The 25,880-nt window shown below is 49.6% G+C and overlaps 1 protein-coding gene and 1 long non-coding RNA gene across 12 annotated transcripts in view; both read left to right on the top strand.

Moving 5' to 3' along the window:
* The first annotated feature begins 953 nt into the window (after positions 1-953).
* On the top strand, positions 954-10,677 carry LOC141576425 (uncharacterized). The gene is made up of 4 exons (XR_012504822.1): positions 954-1,393; positions 6,984-7,114; positions 7,280-7,362; positions 10,590-10,677. It is a non-coding gene; the product is annotated as an uncharacterized LOC141576425 (long non-coding RNA).
* A 1,555-nt stretch (positions 10,678-12,232) lies between these two features.
* Positions 12,233-25,880, top strand: part of LOC141576231 (uncharacterized) — a 166,607-nt gene continuing 152,959 nt past the window's right edge. For 10 of the 11 annotated variants that reach the window (XR_012504558.1, XR_012504559.1, XM_074358964.1 and 7 more), the window contains exon 1: positions 21,799-23,445. Coding sequence is in view for 9 of the 11 variants with exons in the window: in XM_074358964.1 (XP_074215065.1) it covers positions 22,681-23,445 (765 nt within the window). In the remaining 2 variants the exon portion in view is untranslated. Of the gene's footprint in view, positions 12,359-14,080; positions 14,199-15,022; positions 15,077-17,468; positions 17,587-21,798; positions 23,446-25,880 lie in introns of those variants that run through there. The other variant, XM_074358966.1, reaches the window with a different exon arrangement.

A 25,880-nucleotide genomic window follows, 5' to 3' on the forward strand; every position in this document is an offset into this window, starting at 1 on the left:
ACGATCACCATCTCACCTGCAATGAAATGTTCGTACTCAGTGTCAGGGATGTTTCTGCTGAGACTTGAGAGATCAAAAAAGTCAGACCAGGGAATCCGGACCTGGTGGATGTCCAGGCTCTGCCAATGGTAGAGGCGGCCCCAAGGGGGTAGCACCAGCACCGACTCCTCCATTTTCAGCAGGGTCTTCAGGAGGAAGGCGATGTGGATACAGTCGCCCCTACGGAGGCTGAAGACCTCTGGAGGGTTGACGTCACACAGAAGGTACCTGGCACGGAGCAAAGGAGAGCGGGTTTTCAGGGCCAGGCCTCTGCACAGGAATCCCGGCTTAGATAGAACAGATACAACGGGAATCCCTGCACAGCACATGGCCTAGACTCAAGACACGTTCAGCAGCTTCTGGTTTGTATAGTGGAGGCACTACCCACCCATCTCCACGTGGCCAATTACTTCGAGTCCGGGAGCACGTGCAGAAGACATCTTGGCATCTGTCTAACAACACTAAGCACCTGACTAGTACCTGAGCACCCGTTCTCAAGGGGCTCTCAAGCTTCTTGGTCTACAGACCCCTGTACACTCTTAATTACTGAGGACTCCAAAAGGCTGCTGTTTATGTGGGTTAAATCTATCAATAGTACCTGTGTTAGAAGTTAAATAAGAACTTTAAAAAATGCTTATGAGTTCACTTAAAAATAATATCAACCTACTACATGTTACCATTAATACTCTTAAGCAAAAAATAAGTATATTTTTCTAAACAAAACTCATTAATGAGAAGAATAGCAATGATTTTAATTTCTGCAAATCTCTTTTGGACTGGTGAGAGCTGAATTCTATCTGCCTCTACATTCCCTGTTTTGTGATATCACAGACCAGGTTTTCCCTGGAAAACCCCACAGGAAACTCGGGAGTGCAAGAGTGTGCAAAAGGCAGGTGACATACCAGCGTTTCTACGAAAATAGTCTTGCATCTCAGGGTCCTCGGACACACTTTGATAACTGCTGCCCTACCCTAGGCGAGACTCTCCTACACAAGAGCCAGGCAAGGGTCCTGGCTTCTTTAATGAGTTACCGCAGCCACACCCCTTCCTTCTCTGTGTTAATGTTTCCCACAACCTCCATTACTGCAGATGAGGATGTAATCCTCAACTGGGGCCTCTAATCCCAGAAGACTGCCAACCTTGAGAGGGAGGGCCCATCTACCATCCCTACACCCCGCACAGTCTATTTTGAGTCAAGCCCTAGATAACTGCTAATCGGCACTGACCCTTGTCTTATTCCTGAGGTTTATCGAAGGAGCCAACATCTGGATGGAACTGAAATTTCCCTGCAGATAAACAAGGCTGATAAACCAACCCATTCCAACATCTGATTCTGGGGCTCTTCAAAACCCAGGTAAGGCCCCGCTTCATAAAAGACGGGTCCTCTGCCTGCCCTTCCCGGGGGATTCTGGGAGGCCGCGGCCACGCAGGGCTACCCGGACTCGCGGTCCCAGCCCCAGTGCCCGAGGGGGAGGAAAGCCCGAGGCTGTGCCCCCGCCCTGTCCCCACCGCCCCAACCCGCTCCCCGGCACCACAGCCCCTCCCCAGCCGCCACACCAACCCGGATCCCACCCCGGTCCATGTCCACTGGCCCCGCCAACGGCGCGGTCGTACTTTTACCGTCTGTGGGACGCCGCCCCAGACAGGATGTCGGCCGCCGACCGACCAGGCCAGAACTAGTCGCCCGGCCGAGGAAGCCACCATCCCCAGCGGCAAGCACCGCCATGGTCCCGGGCAGTTGCACACTTCCGGAGCCCGCTGCCCGCCCCAGAAGCGCACGCCGGCCCGCGCGGAGCGCGGAGCCTGTAGCCATGGCAACGCCGCGGGGCCCTCCCCTAGCGCTTGCGTCTGCGTCCTCCCGAGGCTAGACGTGCGAGGGCAGAATTGCGGAGCCAATGGGAGCCAGGGCGCTGCCAGGACGGGGGCTGGAGGGAGGCTTATGGGACAGCTGGGCGGGGCCGCGGTGGGCGGGGTCGCGAGGACGTCCTCACCTGCAGGTGCGCCGGCCGGAGGCTGGGGCGGTGCTGCCACCAGTGGGCGGGGCAGCGGGGCAGCGGGGCAGCGGGGCAGCGGGGCAGCGGGGCAGCGGGGCAGCGGGGCAGCGGGGCAGCGGGGCAGGGGGGCAGCGGGGCAGCGGGGCGGGGGCCCCCTCACCTGTCCGTGTGCGGGGCTCAGCCTGGGCTCCGCGGCCTCCGCTTGCACCGGACGTGGACCCAGGCTGCCGGTGGGCAAGATAGAGGACTGAGCCCAGGCACGCACCCCTGGCCAGGTAGGGCACCTGAAGTGCAGTTCCGCCAGGCCCGCTGCCGTCCTTGAATTCGCGCTGCTGGGCAGTTTCCAAGAAGATGGGATCTGTCCCAAGATGGGAGGTAGGGCAGGGGTGCCAGATGCCGGGTTAGGTGCGGCCTTACAGGAGAGCCACGGTGAGAGTTTGCAGAGCAGCCCCTGTGTTGGCAGGGCTAGGAATTTGGGGTATGGGGTGGGGATGGTGTGTACCATGCTCTGTGGTCTCCCCAAGAACTCTCACCCCCAAACAAGGGACCCTGCTCCCTCCACTCTTCACTGCATCCCCTGCCTTCCCCAGCACTACCGCCCCTGCCCCCAGAGTGTCCCATGACCTCTCCCCACACCGGGCACTGTCCCTGTTACAAGTACTGAGCTCCTAGTGGTTCCAGCCCGAGGGTGGGGGCTGTATCTGACCAGTTAGAATGCCTGGAGCCTTTGTATGAAACCTCAGAACATAATGCAGGCGTGCACAGAGGCCCCTCAAACAGGATTCCCTGCATGGCCCTCCCCACCACGCACCCACAGTGCAGCTGCCACACCGGGCCAAGCCTGCCGGAGGACCTCTGGTCCCTCTCCTCCTGTCCCTGATCAAGAGTGCACCGCCCACACTGCTGGGTATTTAGGGGGCCTTAGAAGAGCAGCTGGTATTTTCATGGGCAAATATTTGCTCTTTTGGGAAGATTTGAGTGCAAAGGGATGTAGGGTATGCTTTTTCTGTTGCCCTGGAACTGGTGACTAGGATGCAAACATAAGTCAAAGCAGTTTTTAGAGAAAGCCGCAAAATATCTAACCCAAAGATCACTGTTCCCCAACAAAGGCAACACAATCTGGCGCGTGGGGGCCTGGCCCCTCTTTCTGGAGGTTGGGGTTTCCACCCTCCAGCCTTGACAGAGCCCGAAACAGCTCTGAACACTCTCCAACAGGCTTTCCCAGCACAAACTGCCTTTATTTTGAATCTGGGTGAAGGAACCAGCTGAGAAATCTGGGTAAATCTTCCCGGGTGTAACCATGCCTTTTATGCTGAATGAAAGAGCGGCTCTCCACATGCTAACATCTTAGAACTGAATGTGTGTCAAAGCCTTCATGCATGTAGCGTGTTGGGAACAGCGTTTCATGGTGAGGGGAACTATATAACTTACATGTGTATGGGGAAGCCCTCACTCCAACAGGCTTTTCCTGCGCAAACTGCCTTTATTTCGAAATTAGCTCTTGCTGAGAAATCTTGGTAAGCGTTCCTAGGTGTAACCATGCCCATTATGCTGGATGAAAGAGCGGCTCTACACTTGTTCACATCTCAGAAATGAATGTGTGTTGAAGCCGTCATTCATGTAGCGTGTTGGGAACACAGAGTTCCCTGGTGAGAAGAACTATGTAAATTACATGTCTATGATGAAGCACTCGCTCGAACTGGGTATTTCAGCGCATACTGCCTTTATTTTGAAACTGCCTTCTCAGAAGACCTGTGGTCTCCACTGCAGGTCTGTCTCCAAGCCCAGGGCCAGCATGGTGACTCTGCTCCCCCTGTCTATTCCGGGAGGTCTAGGTGTCCTCCATGGCCCTTCCACCATTGTTTCTTTTGGAAACACCCCACAGATGAAATGGGCCTGAGAAAAGGAGAGCTGGATTCCAACAGCCACTGCCCAGTGTGTGGCTCCTGGGAGGGGCATCTCCTCTCCGTGGGCTCTGACCTCCCCTCCCCTCTCCCCCACCCCCACCCCGTCCTCCTGCATTTCCTGATTGATCCCTGGATAATGGTCCATACCAGGAATGACCTGGGAGAGATTTTATGAGTCTTTAAGGGAAAAAAAAAAAGAAATATTTAGACAAATTACTGAAAGTAACTTCCAGCTTTCCCAGGAAACTCCTCTTTCCAATGTTTAAGGCTAGTTGACAGGGTGTCAAGTTGCCTAACCACTCACATCTGAGCAAGTGCTACCTCTCTCTCCAGCTCCCCGCAGCATTGACCTGTGGCAACTTGGCCACAAGAGGGCAAGAAAGCTCTTTCCCCTCGCCAGCGCCAGCATGGCTTTTGAGGCAGTGGAGGCTGAGAGAAAGGGCCCCGCCCCGAGGCTTGGGGGGCCTCCAGCCACAGCCAGAGGAGCGGGGGTTTTCAGAGTGGCCCTACAGGGAAGCCAGGCAAGGCCGCCTGGCCCAAGTCTTCCCTGCCCAGAGAGCCCCATGAACTGCTTTGGGCCCCACTCCCCATTTGGGCCTCCTGCAAAAAGGTACCACGGGATCCACACCTGAGAAGGCAGAAGGACGATCCTTTGGCCTGGGGTCCCAGCAGGTGTCTCCTGTGAGACCTGTGGCCACATATCTTCCTTGTCTCTCTAGGTCACTGAAGGGTCTGTGCTGGGCACCTTGGTGGTCAGGGACATGGGAACAACTCTAAACTCTGAAGGACAGAGAGACTCTTCCTGGGAGCAAGGATTCTAGGGAGACGCCTTGCCCAGTACTGGGGCACTGTGTCCTGAGTAGACCGCTGGGAGGCAATGTGGGGCTGTGGGGTCCTCTTCAGTGAAGGGAGCAGGTGTGCTTTCCGGGGGTGGGCTCCTGCTTTGTCCAGTCATGTCCTTGTGTAAGACTCATTTACAAACACCTCCCAGTCCACCTAGGGGTGGCCCCAGGCATGGGGGTAGAGGAGGAGAGTGAAGGGTGCAGACATAGGGCCCCCTGACCCACACAGGGAGCCAAGGGTCAGTGGGAACATCTTGGGAGTCTAGTGCAGGGGTGGAGGACGAGCACTAAGAACATGCCAAGTCATGCAATAAAGTGACCCGTGACCACGAGACACAGGTGGCCATACACCAAAGGAGGGAGATAGAAATTTAGATCCAGGCTCTGAGAAACTTGAGAGGGGCTGGAGGGTCCCAGGAGCCCTCAGGAACAGCTCTTCTAGGGGCACAGATATCCCAATACACACATTTCTCATGGATGCTTTTTGGGGTGCAGAGTGAGTTACCAGGATCCTGAAATTAGTATGGAATCCCACCCCCTTGTTCATCACGGTTCCTGGCAATAAATTGCTGTCATTTGTCCTGGACATGCACAGGGGAGCTGACTTCTGTGGGGGTCACTGCAGGACTAGAATTTTCTGGTGTGGGCTCTGTGACCACAGAAACCCAGGAGGATTTCTTAACGGGAGCACCTGGAGACCATGCCTGCAAGGACCACCCTCATGGGATGGCCAAGGAGCCCGTGGTACCCAGGTCACCAAGTGATGAAGTTGTGAGGTTGCCTGGGGTATCCTGGGGTCATGTAGAATTCTGTGGTCAGCACGTGGGCCCAGCACTGCGGGATGGTCTGCACAAAGAGGGGCCTGCCTTCCTGATGATGACTCCTATCACCTGCAGAGAAACTGCTCCCAGGGCTCCTGGAGGTCCATATTGAGAGTGTCCTGCCAGCCATGTGGGGTCACCTTCCCCTGATGCAGAGGCAGACCTTTCCCCCTTGAGGCCCAGGGGACACCTGGCTCAGGTCCCACCTGTGTGCCCTGGACACGCAGAGCCCCAGAGCTCTGGCACAGCCTGGGGTGTGGTCGTGTCGGGGCAGGAAAGGCCCAGGGAAGGGGCTCATTCAGGGGCAGAGGCCACTCTGCAGGGATGCTGGACCTGGCAGCGATGCACTGCTTCAGAACTTCCCTGGACTGGGTTTCCAAGCTGTGGGATAGAAGGGATTATCCTTCCTGCGGTGCAGTGGGGGGAACTAGATCCATCGTCAATGTCAGCCCTGAAAATGGAGGCTGCGCTACCTCCATTCCTGGAAAGAAAAATCAGGCCCCTCCAGTCCAGGTGACTCAGAAAGTCATTCAGCAATGTTCGGGGTCCCCACTTTAGGCTTTGAATTAGAGCTGAGCGGCTCAGGAGGCCAGATCCCTGTCTGTCGCTCCAGGGGTAGTCTTTCTGCTGGGGGACAAGATCCTCACAAACACCTATGTCTTTGTGGGACACTCCTCTCTGACCAGCTGGGAGGCAGGGTGCAGTTGTGGGAAATCGTGTTTCCATGAGCAGAGGGCCACCAAGTGTTGGGGGCACAGGAGACTGTGAGAATGTGTCCCACAGCCTTTCTGGAATCAAAAAACTGGCAAATATGAAAAAGTGCATAATTTGTTTTATTGAACAGGCTGCTTATGTACATTTGGAGGGCCAGGTTCAAGGACTCTGCATCCCTCCAGGACAATAGCCTCAAGAGAAGAACAGACAGAGCAGGAGGAGATCTGGGGTTCCTCCCAGGAATGAGGCAGAACAGGGATTTCTGCAGATTTGCAAGGAGTCCCCGACCACTGAGCACGGGGTTACAACCCCACGTGACCCCTGTCGTGTTTGGCTTGGGCTCTGGGTCTGGCCTGATCATGTATTCTTCCAGCTGAGTTCCAGAAACTCAGAGGGTGGACTTAGAGTGGCTGCGTTTGGAACCTAGTGAGGAGGTGGAGGGTCCTTTATATTGAGTCCCTTCAGCCTAATCACCGTAGCTGAAGCCCAACACCCCCCAGGCCCCCAGGGTGGCCGTGGATGGAGAGCAAGCCTGGCAGGCGACCTAGGGGTCCCACTGCTGTGTCCCTCCCTTGTCTTCATTCCCTTTCACCCCGGAAGGTGTGATTGTCTCGTGTCATGGTGGCCACCGCAGTGTCCCTCCCAGCAATCTCTCTTCTCCGTCAGGTGGGGTTCCCACCCCCGCTCAGCCTTCTCTCTGCATGGATGCTGAAGGACCAGGCCCACCTGAAGTTCTGAGCTTGAGCAGTAAGGTGGAAACAAAGAAACCAATGGAATCAAAGAAGCAAGTGATTGTGGTAAAGCTCCCCACCACAGAGAAGCTGCCTTAAGTGGAAAGGAGGGTGTGGGCATGCCCATTTGTTTCCTGTCTCCCAGTGCTCTTAGCTTTCTTATTGCAGACCTGCATGGTTACAACAAAATGATCTGCAAAACTGAAAATATTTACTCTCTCGCTTTTACAGAAAAGGATAGCCAGCGTCTGGTCCCGGTACCAGGCAAGTGATTGGAGTTTCTTTCCAGTTTGGAAACATCTGGACAGGCCCAGGTTTGCAAAAGTCTTTAAGAGTAGCTACGGAGTTTTGCTTCTAAAATTTTTTACGGCTGTATATACTTCTGAGATGCGGTTGTGCTGTGTAATTCTGAGCCGGGATTTTCTCAAACTTTCTCACTTCTTATACCAGGCATTCCTAAATTCCAAGGGGAACTGCATATTAAGGAAGCCATGGAATTTAGGAAAAGGATACAGATCTCATTTCCTTTTAAGCATCGATGTACCTCCATCATGGCAGTATTGGTTATGTGTTATTGATAGGGGAACTAAATAGTAACCAGATTAATAGAAAATAGGGGATTTTAGGTACAAAGGTTCACCTTTTCAACACTTTTTGTAATGTTTGCAGTTTAAGATGACCATTCCTGAGAAACAGGCAGCCTCTTAGAATGAAATAGCATTTCCTCTGAACCATACTTAATTTTTATTTCATAGACAGCAGGAAGGGTAGTCACACATCACACGTTTGGGGACGTCAAAGAGAAAATGTAACTTTCTGGGAGCGCTCTCCCCCGTCTCCCCCTGCTCTTTTCACTGTCTCATTCTCCCTGAAGGCTCTTTCTTATCTTCTGCTCATGGCTCCAGTAACTCTTCCTCCTCGTTCCTCAGCTGGTAAAGTTACTTTTCTACTTTGAACAAGCAAACAAGCCAACAGAAGAGAAATTTCACAAGCAACTCCCAGCACATCTGCTCGCCTTCTGATGTCTGTGACCTCACTCTCGGTGCCCCACCTCTTATTACAAGTGACATCGAAAGCCAGATCCTCCAAAAGTCCCTGGGACCCCAGCCCTCCCATCTTCTCTGGGTTGTCACTCCCAAAACCATCCTCTCTTTCACTATCTCATCTATTTTGTTCTCCTGCTAGTTGGCTCCTATCAGTATATAAACGTCCATCCTCTTAAAAGAAACCAACAGCACTCCTTGACCCTAATTCACCCCCACCAATTGCCACCCTGTGTCTTTGCAGCAAATCTTTAAGGAGTTGTTTAAACTCACTGTCGGCATCTTCTCTTGAGCCATCCCCTTTTACACCCACTCTGGCTTTTCCCCTGATCCCTCGCTCTATGGAAACTGCCCTGTCAAGGCCATCAGTGACCCCACGTTGTGAAATATAGTGGTCAATTTTCAGTCCTCATCATTCGTGGCCCCTCGGCAGCATTTGACCCAGCTCTTCCATCCCTCCTCCCCCGTGTTCCTGCTTCAACCTCCAGCCCATCGCTCTGTCTGCTTTCTGCTTTTGGTCTACTGGCTGGTCCTTTACCAATGTCTCCTCTTTTTTCCAAACATATACTGTGGGTGGGCCCCAGGGTTGGTTCCTGGGCCTCTCCTCTCTCTCTCTGCTATTTCTTTGGTGGAAGCAACCCAGCCGTGGAAATTGGCATGCCATTAATTTCTCGATTTCTCCAAAACTCCCTGACTTGCCCTTTCCATCTGGACCTTTATCCCTGAGACTCACATTCTTTTTCTTCCATTCAGCTTGCTTTCACATTCATACATATGTTCTACTATGTAATTACTTTTCTAAATTTTGAATCAGTACATATATGTCATGTAAAATGCTCAAATCTGTATTATTTCCACTGAGATGCTTATTCTACCTTAGAATATTTCTGCATTTCTTTATTTATGTGAATAAAGCGAATAGTAATTCTACAAGCCTCATAGATAAACAGTGTGTTTGTTTGGGGCTATTACATAACATGAAATAATGATACATCAACATAGTCCTTTTTCATTTATTTTTATGTAACACCGAGATGAGGTTTTTGCACTGAAGACTAGTTTTATTGAAATGTTACCTACATTATTGACAGTCAGTTTATGTGAAAGCCCTCATTTCTCCCCTTTTCTGATATATTATCCATTTGGCTATATATAACGTATACCTTGGCATGAAATAAAATTCCCAAATCATTCACATAATACAATTAATACATTTAAATTATATTCATTAAATGTTAAATAGAATAAGAAAACAGACTCCTCTACCTATTAGGCATTTCTGTGACAATATGTAATACACCCCTTAACCATGACATTGAAGAACTGAGCTGATTCCAGCCCCTTTCCACCTGCTCAGCCCCACCTTGTCCCATACCCAGTGGATGGAGAGGACATCCCTCCCATTGTCCAGGTCCAGATGTTGGAACCGTGTCCTTTCTCTCTCTCTCTCTTACACACACAGACAGCAAATCCAGCTTGTTAGAAAATTCTGGATACTCTGTCTTCATTAACCACCTGCTCCCTGCTCCCCGCACTCCTAAAAGCCACCTTCAGCCCTTCCTGGACACCAATAGCCTCCTGTTTCCATCTTGCTTTCCTACAATCGCTCATCCACACAGAGTCAGAGGGAGCCTATAAAAGCATATATTGAGGGGGTGGGTGTAGCTCAGTGGTAGGGCGCATGCTTAGCATGCATGAGATCCTGGGTTCATTCCCCAGCATCTTCATTAAAATAAATAAATTACCTCCCCCCAAAAAAACACAAACACAAAAGCATAAGTTGGACTACATCACGCCTCCCCTCAAAACTCACTAAACGGGTCAACATTTCATTAGGAGCCAAAGCCGTCACAAAGGCCTCAGGACACGGCGTGCTCTGCCTCTCCACCCACACTCTCCCCCTCACTCTGGGGGCCTCTGCCGGCTCTTCCTTCTTCCTCCGGATTTATTCTGCTTCAAGTTCATTACTCCGTGAGATCTGCCAGGATTGCCTTATTCTCTCCTGCCTGCCTCCCACCCCACCGCCATCACCCGAGTTTGCTCATATCACTCTTTTTTTTAAAAAATTTTTCCAAGCTCTTGCTACCCCTAACATGCTGCCTGTTTCCTCTTCTAAAACCCTGAGCCCCCAGTGATTGGGAGTAATGTCTATTTTGTTGACTGATAAAGCCCGAGAGCCTTGGGAACGAGTGTAGTTAGAAGATTCCCGTACGTAGTGGGAGCTTATGCACATTTGCTGAATGAATGTAGAGGCCCTGGTCCATTCCGATGGAGCACTTCTGTGTCCTGCTCAAAGAATAACTCTCCTTTCCACCTGACAGGGGGTGACAACTTCCTTGGTGATCAAAGGCAAGATCTTTTTGCTTTATGCTGTTAACCTTAGGCGGGGAGACTGGGGGATCTTCATATATATTTTTAAATTTGGTTCACTCTGCAGTTTGTCCTTGGTCTCTGTATAATTTTGTGAAACTCGTTATGAGTAATCATTCTTCCATCAGATTGAACAGGGTCCAGGGTGAAGGACCAAGCCTGTCCCATCGGCCATCCTGTGTGTCATGTCCTGGGACCCACTGGATGCTCAGCACGTAAGTGAACCGACAGGAGTGAGTGAAGAGATGGGAGCATCTCCTTATTGTGGTGGAGGCTCTCTGTCCGATGCCTTGAGATTTGGGGAAGGGTTTCCAAGTGCGGAGGGGAGAGGTCAGGTCCTCTGTGCTCTTCTGGAGTGCCCTGGCCTTACCCATTCCCCCAGCCCCCTCTGGGCAGCCAAGCCGAGGAGCTGGGCCACCGGGGGTTGTGCTGATAAATAATCCACCATCACCCCAAGTCCGGGGGGTAGGTACACCTGATTGTAGACTCTGGAGTCAGGTCCTTGGAGGAATTCCTCACTGAACTATGTTTTGGACTTTTTATTTTTCTCTATAACCTCCAGCTGAAGAAGAAGATTGTCTTAGACACATGAAAGGTGAGGACGCCTACTGTCCCCTCGGAACCCAGGTGGGGCTGGGAGTCTGCTGTTTGTACAGCCGGTGGGCTCGTGTTGCTTTGGGCATCCCTGTTCCTGAATTCCTGCAGTACACTCGGTGGTAAGGACGGGGGTGCCTGGCAGGGAGGGAAGCGGGTCGGGAGACTGCACAGCTGGGGAGATGTTAACCTGGGGTGAGCGGGAGCCTGCTGATGCATGGCATGTCGGTGCAGGGAACTCTCCACACTCAGAGGGGTTCCCACTCCCGCAGGGGCCCTTTGATCAGGGTGCTGGGCTCTCAGGGGACCGAGGGGTCCCAGTGAGGATTATGGTGCCTTCAGGCAATGGGAAGTGAGGGGTCCAGTGGCACTTAAATTAACTGTGCACCCAAACCCAGCCCCCACCTCTTTCAGCCTGTTTCCTAATCTGCTAAACTGGAATGCTATTAACCATCCTGCGGGGTCGTTGATGGGCTGGGACAGACTAGACTCTCAGGAGCTGGAATTCCTTTGTCCCCTGACTGTTTTCCTTCTTTCTGACTATTTGCTCTCACAAGCTCAGTCTCTCTGTCTCTCTCTCTTTCACTTCTAACTTTCTCTCATGCTCTGGTTTCATTTGAATTCCAACCACCGCCCCTCCCCCTCACCAAACCCCAGATGAGTGAACTTGATTTCTGTGTGTCAGTTCCAAATTCCCAGGAAAGATGCTCTGTCTCCCTCTGGATCTGTTGTCCAACCCATCAGTTGTGGCCAGAGGAGCGAGTCCCTCTGGGACCAGCGGAGGGTCTCTGCCGAGCCCCCCAGCCACCACTGTGGGAGCCCATAGCTCACCGAGGAGGAGGTGCTGTCTGTGACCTTGTGTCAGTTAGTATGAATTTATGTCTCCTCTTGCCCCACCTTCATCCTCCTAAACAAAGATGAAAATTAAACACTCCCGGGATTTGTGTCATGGAACACTCAGGGTTGCGGCTAAGGGGGCTGGAATCTCTGCTGCATTTAAGGGGCTACAGTGAATCCCCAATGAGAGCCTGCAAAGTGAACACCACCAGCCTTACCCGGCACTTAGGGCGCTGAGTCTGCGTGATGTTGAGCTAGGCTTCTGACCACAGCTCAGGGGTCCGGTATGACCTGTTAGCCTTTGAAACCAACCAGCTTTGGATTTCTCAATCCCTCCCTGAGGTTTTACCTGAACCACCAGCTTCTGTATCTCTGAAGACAGATGATGAGGACCCTTCACGTAAGCCGTTCGCACAGCCCTGTGCAGGCCTTTGTGCTGCACGGTCTGCCCGGCGAGCTGACCGAGGTTGGTATTTTACTGATGTTAGAAAGAGTCTGGTTTCCCGATGCACTGTTTCACTGAATAAGCAACAGAAGCCACTTCTCGCTGATAAAAGCAAAACAGGGACTTAATGAAAAGATACTGGGAGGGTGTGTGGAGTGGCCAGGACCGGAGCCAACCCAGGAGCTGTAGGAGGTGTTAGGGAGCCCCAGGCACCAGGCCTGGCGGGGTGCTACCGGGCCCCCTGCCACCCCAGAAGGGACCCCCCTCCACCCGACCCTCCACCTCACTCACTGCAGTTTCATGTCCCGGCAGGGCCAGGTCACATTGAAGCCACCAGCACACACCTCAGTGGGGGAGTTGGCCCCGTCTCAGCTGAGGGCGTGCCTGGTGTGGGGAGATGCCCAGTTAGAGGAAGGCGGTTCTCCTACTGTTCCGAGTTAAGGTGCAAGTCAGTGCCCATCACTTAGGAGAGCCAGGCTGATCGGACATCATTGTGGTGACTAGGCCGTCTGAGTTCACTTATTATTTTCTATGTTTGAAGGCCCTGGAGGGAGAAAAAGTGAAGGTTCTAGTACTTATTTTGTGTTTCCCACGTACCAGGTGCGGTAAGCAAGCCACTTCAGACAAAGCCCAGAGCAACCACGTTAATAGGCCACAGAGCAAGTCGTGCAGTCAGGCCTCTGTGGTCCCGAAACCCGTGTCCCATTCGGCTCCGTAGTTACCAGTGGAAACTGGGGGGATTTATGGGACTGTGTGCTCCCGCAGGGGCTGGGATGTGTGTGTTTAAATCCACATCTTCAGAAACTCGGCTAGAACCACAGGCACTGATTGCACGGAGGCAGAGGAGGGGAGGCTTCCAGCCTCTGGTCCAGCTCGTGTGGAGCTCAGAAGTTGCTCCTTCTGTCCTGAAAACAACACCAGAGCTGAGGGAGCCGCAAACCCACTGCTCTTCTTAGATCCCAGAAAATTGAGGGGAAAAGCTGCTCCCAACCCAGAGAGGCAGCTGGGCGGGCTTGGAGAGTCACAGCTCCCAGGGCAGAACCCGCCTTTGTAAGAATCCAGGGAGCAGGCAGATTTAACAGGTCCCTGAGGCCAGCAGGAGGCTCAGCGTAGGGAAGTCTGAGTGTGACAACTCCAGGGGGCCAGTCAGAGGGGCCCCATGCTCTTTTTCATGCATTTTACCTCCAGGCCCGTGCCCTGTTCTCAGAATGAAGGTCAGAGAAAAACCCCTCATGCTTCCTGCCTGGAAAGGAGAAAATAACTCTATTGAAATACACCCAGAACATTCTGTTTCATTGGGGGAAGTTGTTTATTGTTTGTTTGTTTTTTTAATGAGAAATTATTTTACCAGAGCCTAACCAACCTGGGGGAAGGGAAATCCCTTCTGTGTCACTCAAATTGGGCTGGGGGAAAGAGACACACTAGTGGAGGTCACAGCTCAGGGCACAGGCTCAATGAGAACTAATCGCAGGACTACAGATGCTCCCCTCTGTCCCACCACCCCATCGCCTCTCCTCCATGTCAGTAGGGCCCCTGTGTAATAACAGGAATAAAACTAAAAGAAGTAAATGCCTCAGGAGTGTCTAGGGAAAACCCAAAGACAGCGGGGAGATGAAAACAAGGACACACAGGCGGCTTTAGCCTCTCACACCAATAGCTGTTGCAAACTACACACAGCCCAGCCCAAGTAGATAAACAGAAAATCTCACAGAAGAAACTATTTATTTTGGTTCTCTTAACCAGGGCATCCCACGTTGCATCCTCGCCTAGAATATAGCGGAAGCAAGTCCATCTCAGAAGAGACATAACTGAAGAGGGATGGCTTTCCAGACTCTGAAGGGCAGAGAGAGCACCAGCCTGGGTGAGAGCACCGTGAGGGGTGGGGTCGGGGGTGGGCTGCCTTCTTCCCCAAATAAGGAAACTTCCTGAGGCCAGCACAGTGGGAGGGAGGGCCATGGGGTGGGAGCAGCCAGACTTCTTCCTGAGAACTGATGGGATGCCTCCAAGGGGCCATTCAGGTGCCCAAACTGGGCCCTGAGGGTGGGAGCCAGTTTGTCTGCCTCAGAGCCCAGGACTGAGGTTGGCGCAGAGCAGGCCCGTCTTACTTGGCTGGATCCATTTCTCTTCTCCGAAGTCCTGTGTAAAACATGAAGCGTGGACGGCCTGGTGAGCACAGCTCTGCCCTCAAGAGCGGTTTCAACTCCTCTCTTCCCAGAGAACAGCATCTCTGAGCCCGTCCTGGGAGACGTCACAGAGATCACCCTAGTGGCCCAGCCTAGTGGCAGGGAACATATACTTTCTGGCAGGCAACCCCAGAGGTCCACTGATGCATCATGTACTGGCAAGGATATGAGTCCCTGCACGCTGGTGCAATGACAGAGGCTCTGCCACAAGCCCAAGAGGTGGTGTGTGGGACATGCAGGGGTGCAGGGGTGTAGGTGGTGGAAGGTGAAAGTTGTGCCAGGGTGCACGGGCTGTGGAGGGTGCAGGCAGTTGAGGGGCGCAGGGAGTGCAGGGGTGTAGGGGTGCAGGGAGGTGCTCAGGCTCGTGGCCAGAATCAGAAGGCTGGTGCACATCCTCGAAGTCAGCCTGACCCCTGGAGGCGGGTGTGGTGTGTTTAGGGTGGCGGCGGCGGCGGGAGGGCGCTGCCCAGGCAAGCCGGTTGTTTCCTTCTCTTCCCCGCAGCCTGGTCTGGAGGCGGCCTTGGCAGCAGGAGATTCCCCGGAAGTCGGACTCCAGGTGAGCTTGCTCCTGGGAGGCGGGGCGGTTGGGTCAGGGGGCGGCGGCAGCGGCAGCGGCAGCGGCAGCGGCAGCGGCAGCGGCAGCGGCAGCGGCAGCGGCAGCGGCAGCGGCAGCGGCAGCGGCAGCGGCAGCGGCAGCGGCAGCGGCGTAGCACTGCCCCTGGCAAGATGGTGGATTAGCTCCCGTCTCCCCGAGGCCGGGCCTGGGAGCGGCCTCAGCTGCCCCAGGTCGCCTGACACACCTGTCCCACTCAGCTTGCTGAGGAGGGGAGCGGGGCAGTGCAATTGGGGTGCGGAGGCAACGTGGGTAGCGGGCCCGCCGCCCGGGAGTCGGCAGTTTGCTCCGCTCCACACCGCGGCGTGGCCTGGGGGCGGCCTCTGCTGCCCAAGAAGCCGGACGCCCGTCTTCAGGTGAGCTTGCTGCTGGGGGGCGGGCGCGGTGAGTCAGGGTGCCGGTAAGGTGGCGCAAATAGTTTCTCTCTATGGCTTGTCTTTTTATTCGCTTAGCAGTGTTTTGAAGAGCTTTGAAGAGTCTTCATTTTGATAAAGTTCACTAAATCAGTTACTTTTTAAAACAGATTATACATTTGGTGTCATAGCAAAGAAATGTTTGCCAAACCCAAGGTCATATTGCTTAAGCCTATGGTTTTCCTCCTAGCTGTTTTCATAGTTTTGGATTTCCTATTAAGATCTATGATCCATTTTGAATTAATTTTTCTGTATTTTGTGAGGTATGGGTCAAATTTCATTTTTCTCTTTTTGCATATGGATATGTAATTGTTCCAGCACGACTTGTTGAAAAGATCCTTTCTCCACTGCATCCTTACTGAGATTCAATTGCCCATCTAAGTGTTGGTTTAGTTCAGAACATTCTATTCTGTTCCATTATTCTATTTTCCTGTTTTACAACAATACCATACTATGTGATTACTGTAACTTTATTTTAAAAAGTCTGAAAATCAGATAGTGTAAGTCTTCAAAATTTTTCTTGTTCAAAGTTGTTTCGGATATTTGCGATTTTTTACATTTTTATATGAATTTTAAAATTAGTTTTTAAATTCCTTACGTCCTGTTCTGCCAAACTTCAACCCATGTCTTTGGCCATCTTCAAAGCTGCATTTTCTGAAGAAGTTTCTCTAGATCCCAGGTGAAAGGAATTTTTCTTCTTCTGTGCTCCATACACACTTCATAATATTTGATTGCATTTATTCATATTTAGCTGTATTTATTGGTCTGATCTTTCCTGCCATATAGTAAACCTCTCAAGATTAGAAATCTTGACTTGGTTCCCTCTGTCTGCTGAGAAAACTAGTTCTGTGCTTTGCAGGAGTGAGCCCTGCAGTAAGAGGTATCTGCAGCACACATCTAGCTCATCGCTTGCATCTTGTCAAGGAATCCTGCAGATTTAGAATTGTTTATTGTTTGTTATCTCCAAGACAGCTCAGTGTTTATTATTTCTATTGCTACTGCTGCATTTTCAAAGAGCAATGGGCTAATTATTTTCCAAATATCAAAACATGCTACAAATGACTTGTGATGCTAGTTATGTACTGCTGTGTCTTAACAACCTGCTCAGAGTTCACAGGCTCCTTCACTCACGAAACTTTTGGTAGGATGTCTTTGGCTACTTGAGCAGCACTATCTGAACTGACTCCTCCTGTATTTCCAGTGTCCCCTCGATCCCTCCTCCAGCCCTCCCTGGGGGACCAGTAGTTCTGCCCTCAAAAAGCCTGTTGTTTCTCAGGAAGAGTTTCCTGTGAAATATAATCATGTCCCTCTTGTGGGGACATTCAGTCCAGAGATTTGGTGGCAGGGGAAAATATTTAGTCTGCTTTTGGTAGAGCCTAAACTGTTCCATAATTATTAGAAGCAAATCCAATGAGGAAACTGTGTTGGCATCTAACAAATCAGCATAAATGTCTGATGAGGAAGATCAGCTTCCCCGTCCCACCCAGGCGTCATGTTGATGTGACACCTTGGCTAACGTGTTCTCCTGTGTGCAATGTAAGTCTGAAGACATTTTGAATGGCTTTTTGTTTTTCTTCCTTAGTCTTTCCACATTCAGTGTGTCTGGTGAAATTATATGAATCCTACTTATTTGCAGCCCAGCACTAACCTTTTTTTTTTTTTTTTAAGAATCACATGTATAAAAGGCTAGTGGACAATTTGTTAGAAGATAGAAGTCCTCTTAGATTTTGGTCCTAAATTCAAATCTTGGTTAGTGGTGAATGAAAATTCCCCTTAAAATTTAAAATACAGTGATACAAAGTTTTAAAAATAGTTAAATTTTAGTCGATTTCATTAAACACTATCACAGTTATTTACCTTTAACCTGTTTCTGGGGCAATTTTGCAATGTTTCCCTCTCTTCATTGATTCTCTCTTTATCAGAATCCTTGAGAGGCCCCTGTCATCACTGTCAGTATCATCATCATCATCATCATCATCATGGAACGGATTCCTCTGGAAGATTCCAGGAAAATAAAGAGATGGATGGGGAGACACGTAGGTGAGTGTGTGCGTATACACTGAGAACAATTATTAGACGTTAGATGCACAATATCCATTCCATTTAGAGAAGAATGTGGTCATGAAATCCTGATGTGCTGAACGAAGGAAGCGGTGGGAACAGGATGGTCAATGGAAAGGAGGAGGAAGTGAGCAAAGCTGGGAGCATAGATCCTCTGTTAGGAGACCAGCATGTTGGTGTGAATGAAGGGACTGTGGTGGCAAAACAATGTGTCCCCCACCCCCACAGGGAAGCCACCTGTGACATGTTACTGTAGACAGTAAAAGGGATGACAGGCATTTTAGGACAAAAATCTTAAAAAATTTTAGAGGATTTTCCTTCAAAGTTGGCTATTAGCCTTTTAAACCCATAATACGTTGTTAAAGATTAGTGCCAAGTTACAAATAAACAGGATTTGTATAATCTCACCAGACGTACTGAATGTGGAAAGACTAAGTATCTTGAACATTTAATTGCTCACGAGAGGAAATGTTACCCAAGGTGAGTGTCACAGACACATACATAATGCCTGAGTGGGGTGGGACAAGGGGATCCTGAGATGAGGTGATAGGGAGAGTAGCCTGGATTTTCCATGTGGGCCCAGTGTAATCACAGGGGTCTTTACAATCATAGGACATTTCCCATCTGAGTTTAGGATCAGAGGGAGATGCAGCCATGGAGCGATGTTCAGAAAGGCTGCTGGCTATGAAGATGAAGGAAGTCGTGGGACATAAGCTAAGGAAGGTGAGTGACCTCTGGAAAATGGAAAAAAAAAAACAAACAAGGAAACATTTTCTTCTAGACCCTCTAGAAGGAAGGTACCCTGCTGGTACCTTGAATTTAGCCCAATGAGAACTGAGTTGGATCTCTGACCTTCACAGCCATAAGGTGATAAATCTGTGCTGGTTTAAGCTATTAAGCTTATGGAAATTTGTTACAGTGGTAATAGAAAAATAACATAGTGGGCGGTAGTGTAAGGGATTAAAGGTCTAGGATGGGGTGTGGAGAGGATTCTGACATTTACACCTAAAAAACAACCCGGTGATGTGGGAAGGTGTTTTAAGGAAGACCTACCTGGCAGGGCTGTTAAGCAGACTGTTTGGAGTGAGGAGAGCATTGCAGTAGAGGAATCAATTAAATCTCTACCAGAAAAATAAGGAATAAAATCTAACAGGGCATCAGTGTTAGTGGATGTAGGAATGGAAATGGGCAGAGAGATATAAACATTACTTTGAAATTAGATACAGGTTTGATGACTGCATGTTGGGGAGAGTTAGCCGATGTGTGGACTGAATGTGTGCATCCCCTCAAAATCCATACGTCGAAACCCCATCTCCCAGGGTGATGGTATTGGGAGGCGGGGCCTTTGGGAGGTGATTAGTAGGATAAAATGAGGTCAAGAGAGTAGAGCCCTCATGAATGGGATTAGGGCACTTATAAGGGGCCCCAGAGTGCTTGCTTCTGTCTGCTCTCCACCCCATGAAGATAGTGGGAAGACAGCCATCTTCAAGCCATGAAGGCAATCCTCTCCCAGATACCTTGATCTTGAATGTCTCAGCCTCCAAAACTTGAGGAATATGCTGGTTGTTTAAGCCACCTGACCCATGGTAATTTTTTACAGCATCCCAGACTGACTAAGACAGTGGAGAATGCCTCCGGGTTTGAAACTGATTGCCTGGAGAATGCTGAAACCCAGGGAAGTGGGCAGCACAGACGTTAAATCACTTAATCCTGCCAGCACAGTAGGCGATAGAGTCTACATATTCCTCACCATTTAAAGGTCAGAAAAAAGAGGCACAAATAAGTGAAATAACAACAACAACAACAACAACAACAACAACAACAACAACAACAACAACAACAACAACAATAATAAAAATTTCTCCAAGATTCACACAGAACCCTCCAGAGGCAGAGTGAGAATTTATACTCAGGCAGGCTGGCCCCGGAGACCCTGCTCATAATTACTTAATCAAATGGCCTGGCTTATGTGGGTCTTTTTTTTCAACTGTGATATGACGGTACTGTGTCCAGTAACTTATAACTTCAAAATACCTCACTATAAGGGACTCATTAGTCACGGGCGTTACAAACCACAGAGAGCTAGACATACAGAAATAACCTGTTAGGGCAAGAAAACCACTAATGTTTCTAAACATCATACGTGGTGAGCCTTTGCTGTAAAATGTTTATTTATAATTCTGCCTGGCTACAGAATAACTTCATAATTCTTCATGTGGCTGGTGGCTCACATGTTGGACAGCACGGGTCTAGAGAACTTAAATCACTTGCCGAGCCTCACCCAGGAAGCTCATGGTGGAATCAGATCTACAATCTGGGACTTTTCCTTCTTATCCAGCAAGTCCTTCATGGAGGCTTAGAAGCTTCTCCTTTGGTGCCCAGCTGTCTATCCATGCTTCTGACATCTTGTCAGGTGTCCCAGCCTGCTCCTGAACATCAGCCAGTACACACTTCTGGTCTTTTCTGACCATGTAATATCTCTTAGCAATTTTGGTGACATCAGTTCTTATCTGGAAGGGTAGTGGCTAGAGATGTAAATGTGTCCACAAGAGCAGACTGACAGATTTTTCATAAACATAGCAGGAGTGGTCAAGAAAAGAAAAAGTCAGGAAGAAAGACCAGCAGCAGCAAGTCATTTAATATACCAAATGAATACTTTCAATGTTTGGTTGTGTTACTGAGTCCAAACTCATTCTGCTCACTGCAGGACAGGCCAATAAATTGGAAGACCACGTTCTGTGGCAAGAAAGAGCGTCTTTAATTGGAGAGCCAGCTGACTGAGGAGATGGCAGAGTAATTGTCCTGGAGAAGCATCTTCCCCTAGTCACAATTCAGGCTCCTTTTATATTAAAAAGGGGAAGGGGGTGTGCTTGGTTTTTGCAAACATCTTGGTGTAGGAATCCTTTGTTGTTAGAATCATTTGTTGTTTCAGCTGTCCACCTGGGTCAGATCCCTGTAAACCTCCAACAAAACAAATGTTATTTTCTGTTCTGCAACATGTTATCTTTATAAGAATGGAAAAGTGTTAATATCCTTAAAGGTCAGAGCCTTCAGAATAGTTTCTCCCGTATATTTCAGGCTCTAGGCAACATTGTTTTATAAAAGGTGCAGAACCAACAAGACTAAGCCTTGGAAACAGAGCACAGGGTTAAATTCAAAGAAAAAGATGTAATATGGAGTCAGATTTGTACTTTCCTATTACAATAGTGCCATGGAGAAACCACTTTGGGCAGCTTTTTGTGGGGCCCTGGAGGCTTTCTCTCTCAGCCTCTAGGCATCTCTGTTGAAAACCCTTCCTAGCTGTCTGGCCTGCTGGAAACCCATTCCACCTGGTTTGCCCTGAAGATGTGTTCTGTTTATAACTCATTTATACTCCTTGCAAAACAACTCAATAAAAACTCAATTGGTTTTCCACCAGCTCCCCTGGGCAGGGGTCAGGGATAGCATGATATTATTTTATAAAAAATATACATAATAAATGAAGTCATAAAACAACACTGGGCACATAGGAGAGAGTTAATAAATGCTTCCTGGCTTAAAGCAAAAGTGACGGCTCAGTTTTCCATGGCTGCTGTACTTGCTGAGCTAGTTACTCCTTCCCTCCATTACACTTTTTTTTAACTGAAAAAGAAACCCATGCATATGGTAAAAAAAAAAAATTCAAACAGCACAAAAATACACAAGGGGAAGGTTTCCCTCATCCTTTGTTCTCTCAGCCCTCCCTGGAGATGTCACTGTTTACAATATTTTGTGAGCTTTTCCAAATATTTTATGCACATTTCAACCTATGTATGTAAATTCCTTTAAAGTTTTACTTATTTTTAACCTAAAATGATTTAAATCCTCAAGTGGCTTCTGCCTCGATAATAGCAAAGAACAAATCAGACTCTGTATTACATCTGTTCCTTTGACTTTAACCCTGTGCTCTGTTTCCGAGGCTTAGTCTTGCTGGTTCTGCACCTTCTGTAAAACAATGTTGCCTAGAGCCTGAAATAGATAGGAGAGCCTATTCTGAAGGCTCTGACCTTTAAGGATATTAACATTTTTCCATTCATATAAAGATAACAAGTTGCAGAATAGAAAATAACATTTGTTTTGTTGGAGGTTAACAGGCATCTGACCCAGGTGGACAGCTGCAACAACAAAGAATTCTAAAAACAAAAAAATTCCTATACCAAGAAGTTTGCAACAACCAAGCAAGTAGGAAAGGAGCCTGAATTCTGACTTGGGGAGATGGTTTTCCAGGACATTAGTTTGCCATCTAGGTCTACAGAAACTAGCTATTCCATGCCCCAACAGCTGGTCTCCTGATTTATTGGCCTGTCCTGCATTGAGGAGAATGAGTTTGGACTCGAGAACACTCCTATCTACATAGCAAGCTGGGCACTGGAACTGAGGACAGCTCTCCCACACCCAGGGACCTACTGTGAGCCCTTCATTGTTCCACTAGGGTGGAAAGTGTCTTACCCAGGAGAGATGGGGACTATGCACGGACACTCGGGCTGTCTGCTCTGTCTGGGTCTCTGAACTTGTACCTCCCGCTCCCTGCCAGCCCAACACCTGGGACAGTGCAGCTAAGGCAAAGATCATGCCTGCCTCAGTTTCCCAGCCTGTAAAAGGGGAATTTATACTCTTCTGAAGGTATTTCTAAGCGACAACGCCTGTGGGTGTTTGGTTCCGGGAGCAACAGGAAGCCCAGCTCCTCTTGGGGGCAACAGGTGTGATCCCTGTTGGGGTTCTGCAGGGCCTTGGCTGGAGGGCTTGACCAGGGAGGTGAAATTTGAGCTTCTGGCCTTGAGGGGCTAGAGAAGTGCATGGAGGCAGGACTGGTGACTCCTTCGGGGTGCCCTTGAAGGTAAAGCTTTTACTCTTCATCTCTGCTACTCCCCTCCCCCTTCTCCCTCTAGAGCTCTGGCTTCTCCTTGCTCCTCCTCCATCCATCTCTCTCCCTCCACTTTTTGCTTCCGCTCCTACTCCTCCCATCTTCTCCCCCTCCCATCTTCTCCCTCCCTCGATTCTCCAGTGTATCTCACAGAACCCAGAGCCCAGAGCGGATCGCTGGCCCTCCCGCGCATGCCCACGTTTGGATGCCAGCTGGACCGCGGGCCCGAAACTCCAGCTCCGAGCCAGGGATCAGCCCCAGTGGCTGCTCGGCTCTGTCGCCCGGTAGGCCTTTGGCTCCTGCCCCGGGTCGGGGCCTCCGGCTGTGTAAGTGGAAGGTTGGGGGCTCTGGGGAAGGGAGTCCGCGTGTCACAGCCTGCGAGGGCTCGAGTCAGCGAGTGTCCAGCTGAGGGGCTCGCGCCAGCCCCTTCTGCCTGCGCCACCTGCACCGGCGCCCAGGCCACACCAGTCCAGGGCCGGGCACGCACCTGCCGGGGACATGGCCACCCCGGTCCATACCGCGGCCCGCACCTGCCACCTCTCGCCCCAGCCGGGCTCCCCTCAGTCTGCGGCCGGCGCCCCCTTCCGCTCTCCCGCCGCGAGTCCCCTCCTCCCGGGCTTCCTCTCCTCGGCCGCAGACCCCGCCCCGCCCCTGGGCGGCCTGCGTCCCGGGCCGGCGGGATCTGCGGAGCCGGGCGGGGGCGGGGACAGTGGCTGCGACTGGCCTCCGAGAGGGGCTGCAGCCGCGCCCCCCGCCACTTTCCCTGCCCCGCCACCCCTAGACTGCATTCCTCTCCCTTTCCCTGTCCCCGAGGTCCAGCTCAGTGGCGTGGACGCTGTTCCCTGGGGCTGAGATCCTCTGGCTGTAAAGCCCAGCTTTTCCTGGCAGAGACTTGGGAAAAGAGAGCGCCAACGCTGAGCATGCTTCTTTCTCCTCCCTCAGTGTTTCTGCCCCAGGTAAATACCCTTAATACTTTTTCTGGTGTTAGGATGGTGGTGTTTGTTGATGTCACGTGTTTTTGTAGTTAGCGTGATCACAGTGTTGAAAGCAGGGCTTGGTTCACTTAAAAATGAGCTGAGGAGTAGGGGAAGGGATATACTTAATATGTTTGAGTTGTTCTGCAGGAGCTAAGGCCCCCACCCAGGTGGAGGATGGTAACTTCAGGCTGAGCACGAGATTCCTGGAACACGGCCCTATTACCTACCACCAAGTAGTCAGAAGAAAGTCACACACCTGGAAGCCCTCAAGCCTCATTTTGCCTGTTAAAAACTTTACCCTATTAAAAAAAAAGAAAAAAAGTTCACCTCAAAAACCATCAGAGAGTTCAGGGTTTTTGAGCACGAGCCACTGTTCTCCTTGTTTGGCCCTGCAGTAAAATCTTTCTCTACTCCAAAAACAAAAACAAAAACAAAAACAAAAACAAAAACAAAATAAAGAGATGAGGACATGAGGCTGTGACATTCTCCATCCTCCGGTCTCCCAGGGTGAAACATGTGACCGTCGATTTTAAAAAGATATAGTCCTTAACTAGTCCAGCCCAACTAGTGTGTGTTAACAGGGGCATCACCATCAGAGGCATTTTGGAGACCCAGGAATATTGCAGTCCTAAAGATCTCCTGGCAAATTTTTGTTTGGTTTTGTTTTTTAGTTTTTCTAAAATTGTGGGGCAGACTAGTAATATAGAGGGAAAAATAGTGGTCCAGAAATATTTTTTCGTAGAACAGCTTTATTGCGATATTGTTCACACACTGTGAGGTCCACCCATTTAAATGGTACAATTCAGCGGCTTTTGGTATATTCACAGTGGTGCAACCATTATTATTCCAGAACGTTTTCAACACTTCAGAAAGAACAGTGGAAATGAATGATCTATCCACCCCTCCCCAGTGGTGGTTCTAAAGAAGTTTCCTGGCTGTTTCTGACCCTAAATTAACTTGCTACATTCCATAAATTTCTGGTAGGAATTCTAATCATAATTGCATTGAATCTATATATCAGAACAGGAAGAATTAATGTCTTTATGGCATAAACTATTTCTACCCATAAATGTATCTGGGACCCTATCTTTCATCTGTCCAGAGCCTGGCCTATGGAAAGTCTGCACTAATTTGTTGGGTCTGTAAATAATGAGATTATATATATCGTTGGTTGCCACTGTAGCTTTTCACGAAAGAGAAAAGTAATCTCAGTGAAGCCAATTGACTCCATGATGGTCAGAAAGAGTGACAGCCATTGCTGGAGTGATCGAGTGGACTTGGTACTTGCAACCAGTGTTCTCCACCACCTACAGCTAAGGGGATTACAGTGTTCTTTTATTTATTTATTTATTTTTAAAATTCTTATTTTTTATTAAAGTGTAATCAGTTTACAATGTTAGTTTCAGGTGTACAGTAGAGATTCAGTTATATATATGCATATGTACGTGTACATTTTTCAGATTGTTTTCAGTAAAGCTCATTTCAAGAAATTGAACATAGTTCCCTGTGCTATACAGTAGGTCCTTGTCATTTATTTATTTTATATATAGTGATGTGTATCTGAACATATTAAACTCCTAAACTGTCCCTCCCCCTTTCCCACTTGCTAATCACAGTTTGCTATGTCCATGAGTATTTCTAGCAACATCCTTTTTGCTAGTAATATATGCTGGTTAGCTGCCTTCATTTTCAGTAATTCCAACTTATCTGTGGGCGTTTTTCTTCTGGTGGGCCTTCATGTGGTTTGCACACGTGTTCATAGACATCTGTATTTGGGAGAACTCCAGGACTTGTGTAGTGCCTGGCACAGAGCTCCCGCTGTGCTCATGCCTGAACTGGGAAAAAAACATATAAAAGTTGGAATTTCCACTGTAGTTGAGACTTCCAGGTTTCTATAAGTTGTTTAGCCCACCTTAATGTTGGCGGCTCCCATACTGGATAATTTGGTGGAACTGCATGGTACGACGGTGTAGAGGGCTTGTATGCTTCTTCTCTTTCCTTTTTCTAACACTCATTCTCCAGGGCCTCCCACGTCCTTCCCCAGCAGTGCCCAGGGCTGGCTTGGTGCTGCGCTGAGGCAAGCTTTGTAAATTAGGCCCTTTCCTCATCTCTTCTGAGCCTCCGTTTCCTTCTCTGCACAATGAGGGCTTAGACAAGAGAAGTGCTTTTTGGTTTCTTTTAAACCCATGTCTCCTTTTGAGAAACAGAGAACTCAAATCTCTGCTCCAACCCTAATTCTTCAGATTTTGATACGTCCTCCAAGGGGTGACACAGCTCTTTCTGGAAAGTTAATGTGACTTTGGTTCATTCCAGGTAGCACAGAAAAGACTTAAGAGATTTATTGCAGGGAGGGGGCAGGATGGGGGCAGTATGTCACAATTTCTAGTGTGAGAACTGGAGCAGGGGCTTGGATT

This window comes from Camelus bactrianus, chromosome X (genome assembly GCF_048773025.1).
Source record: "Camelus bactrianus isolate YW-2024 breed Bactrian camel chromosome X, ASM4877302v1, whole genome shotgun sequence".
Lineage (NCBI taxonomy): Eukaryota > Metazoa > Chordata > Mammalia > Artiodactyla > Camelidae > Camelus > Camelus bactrianus.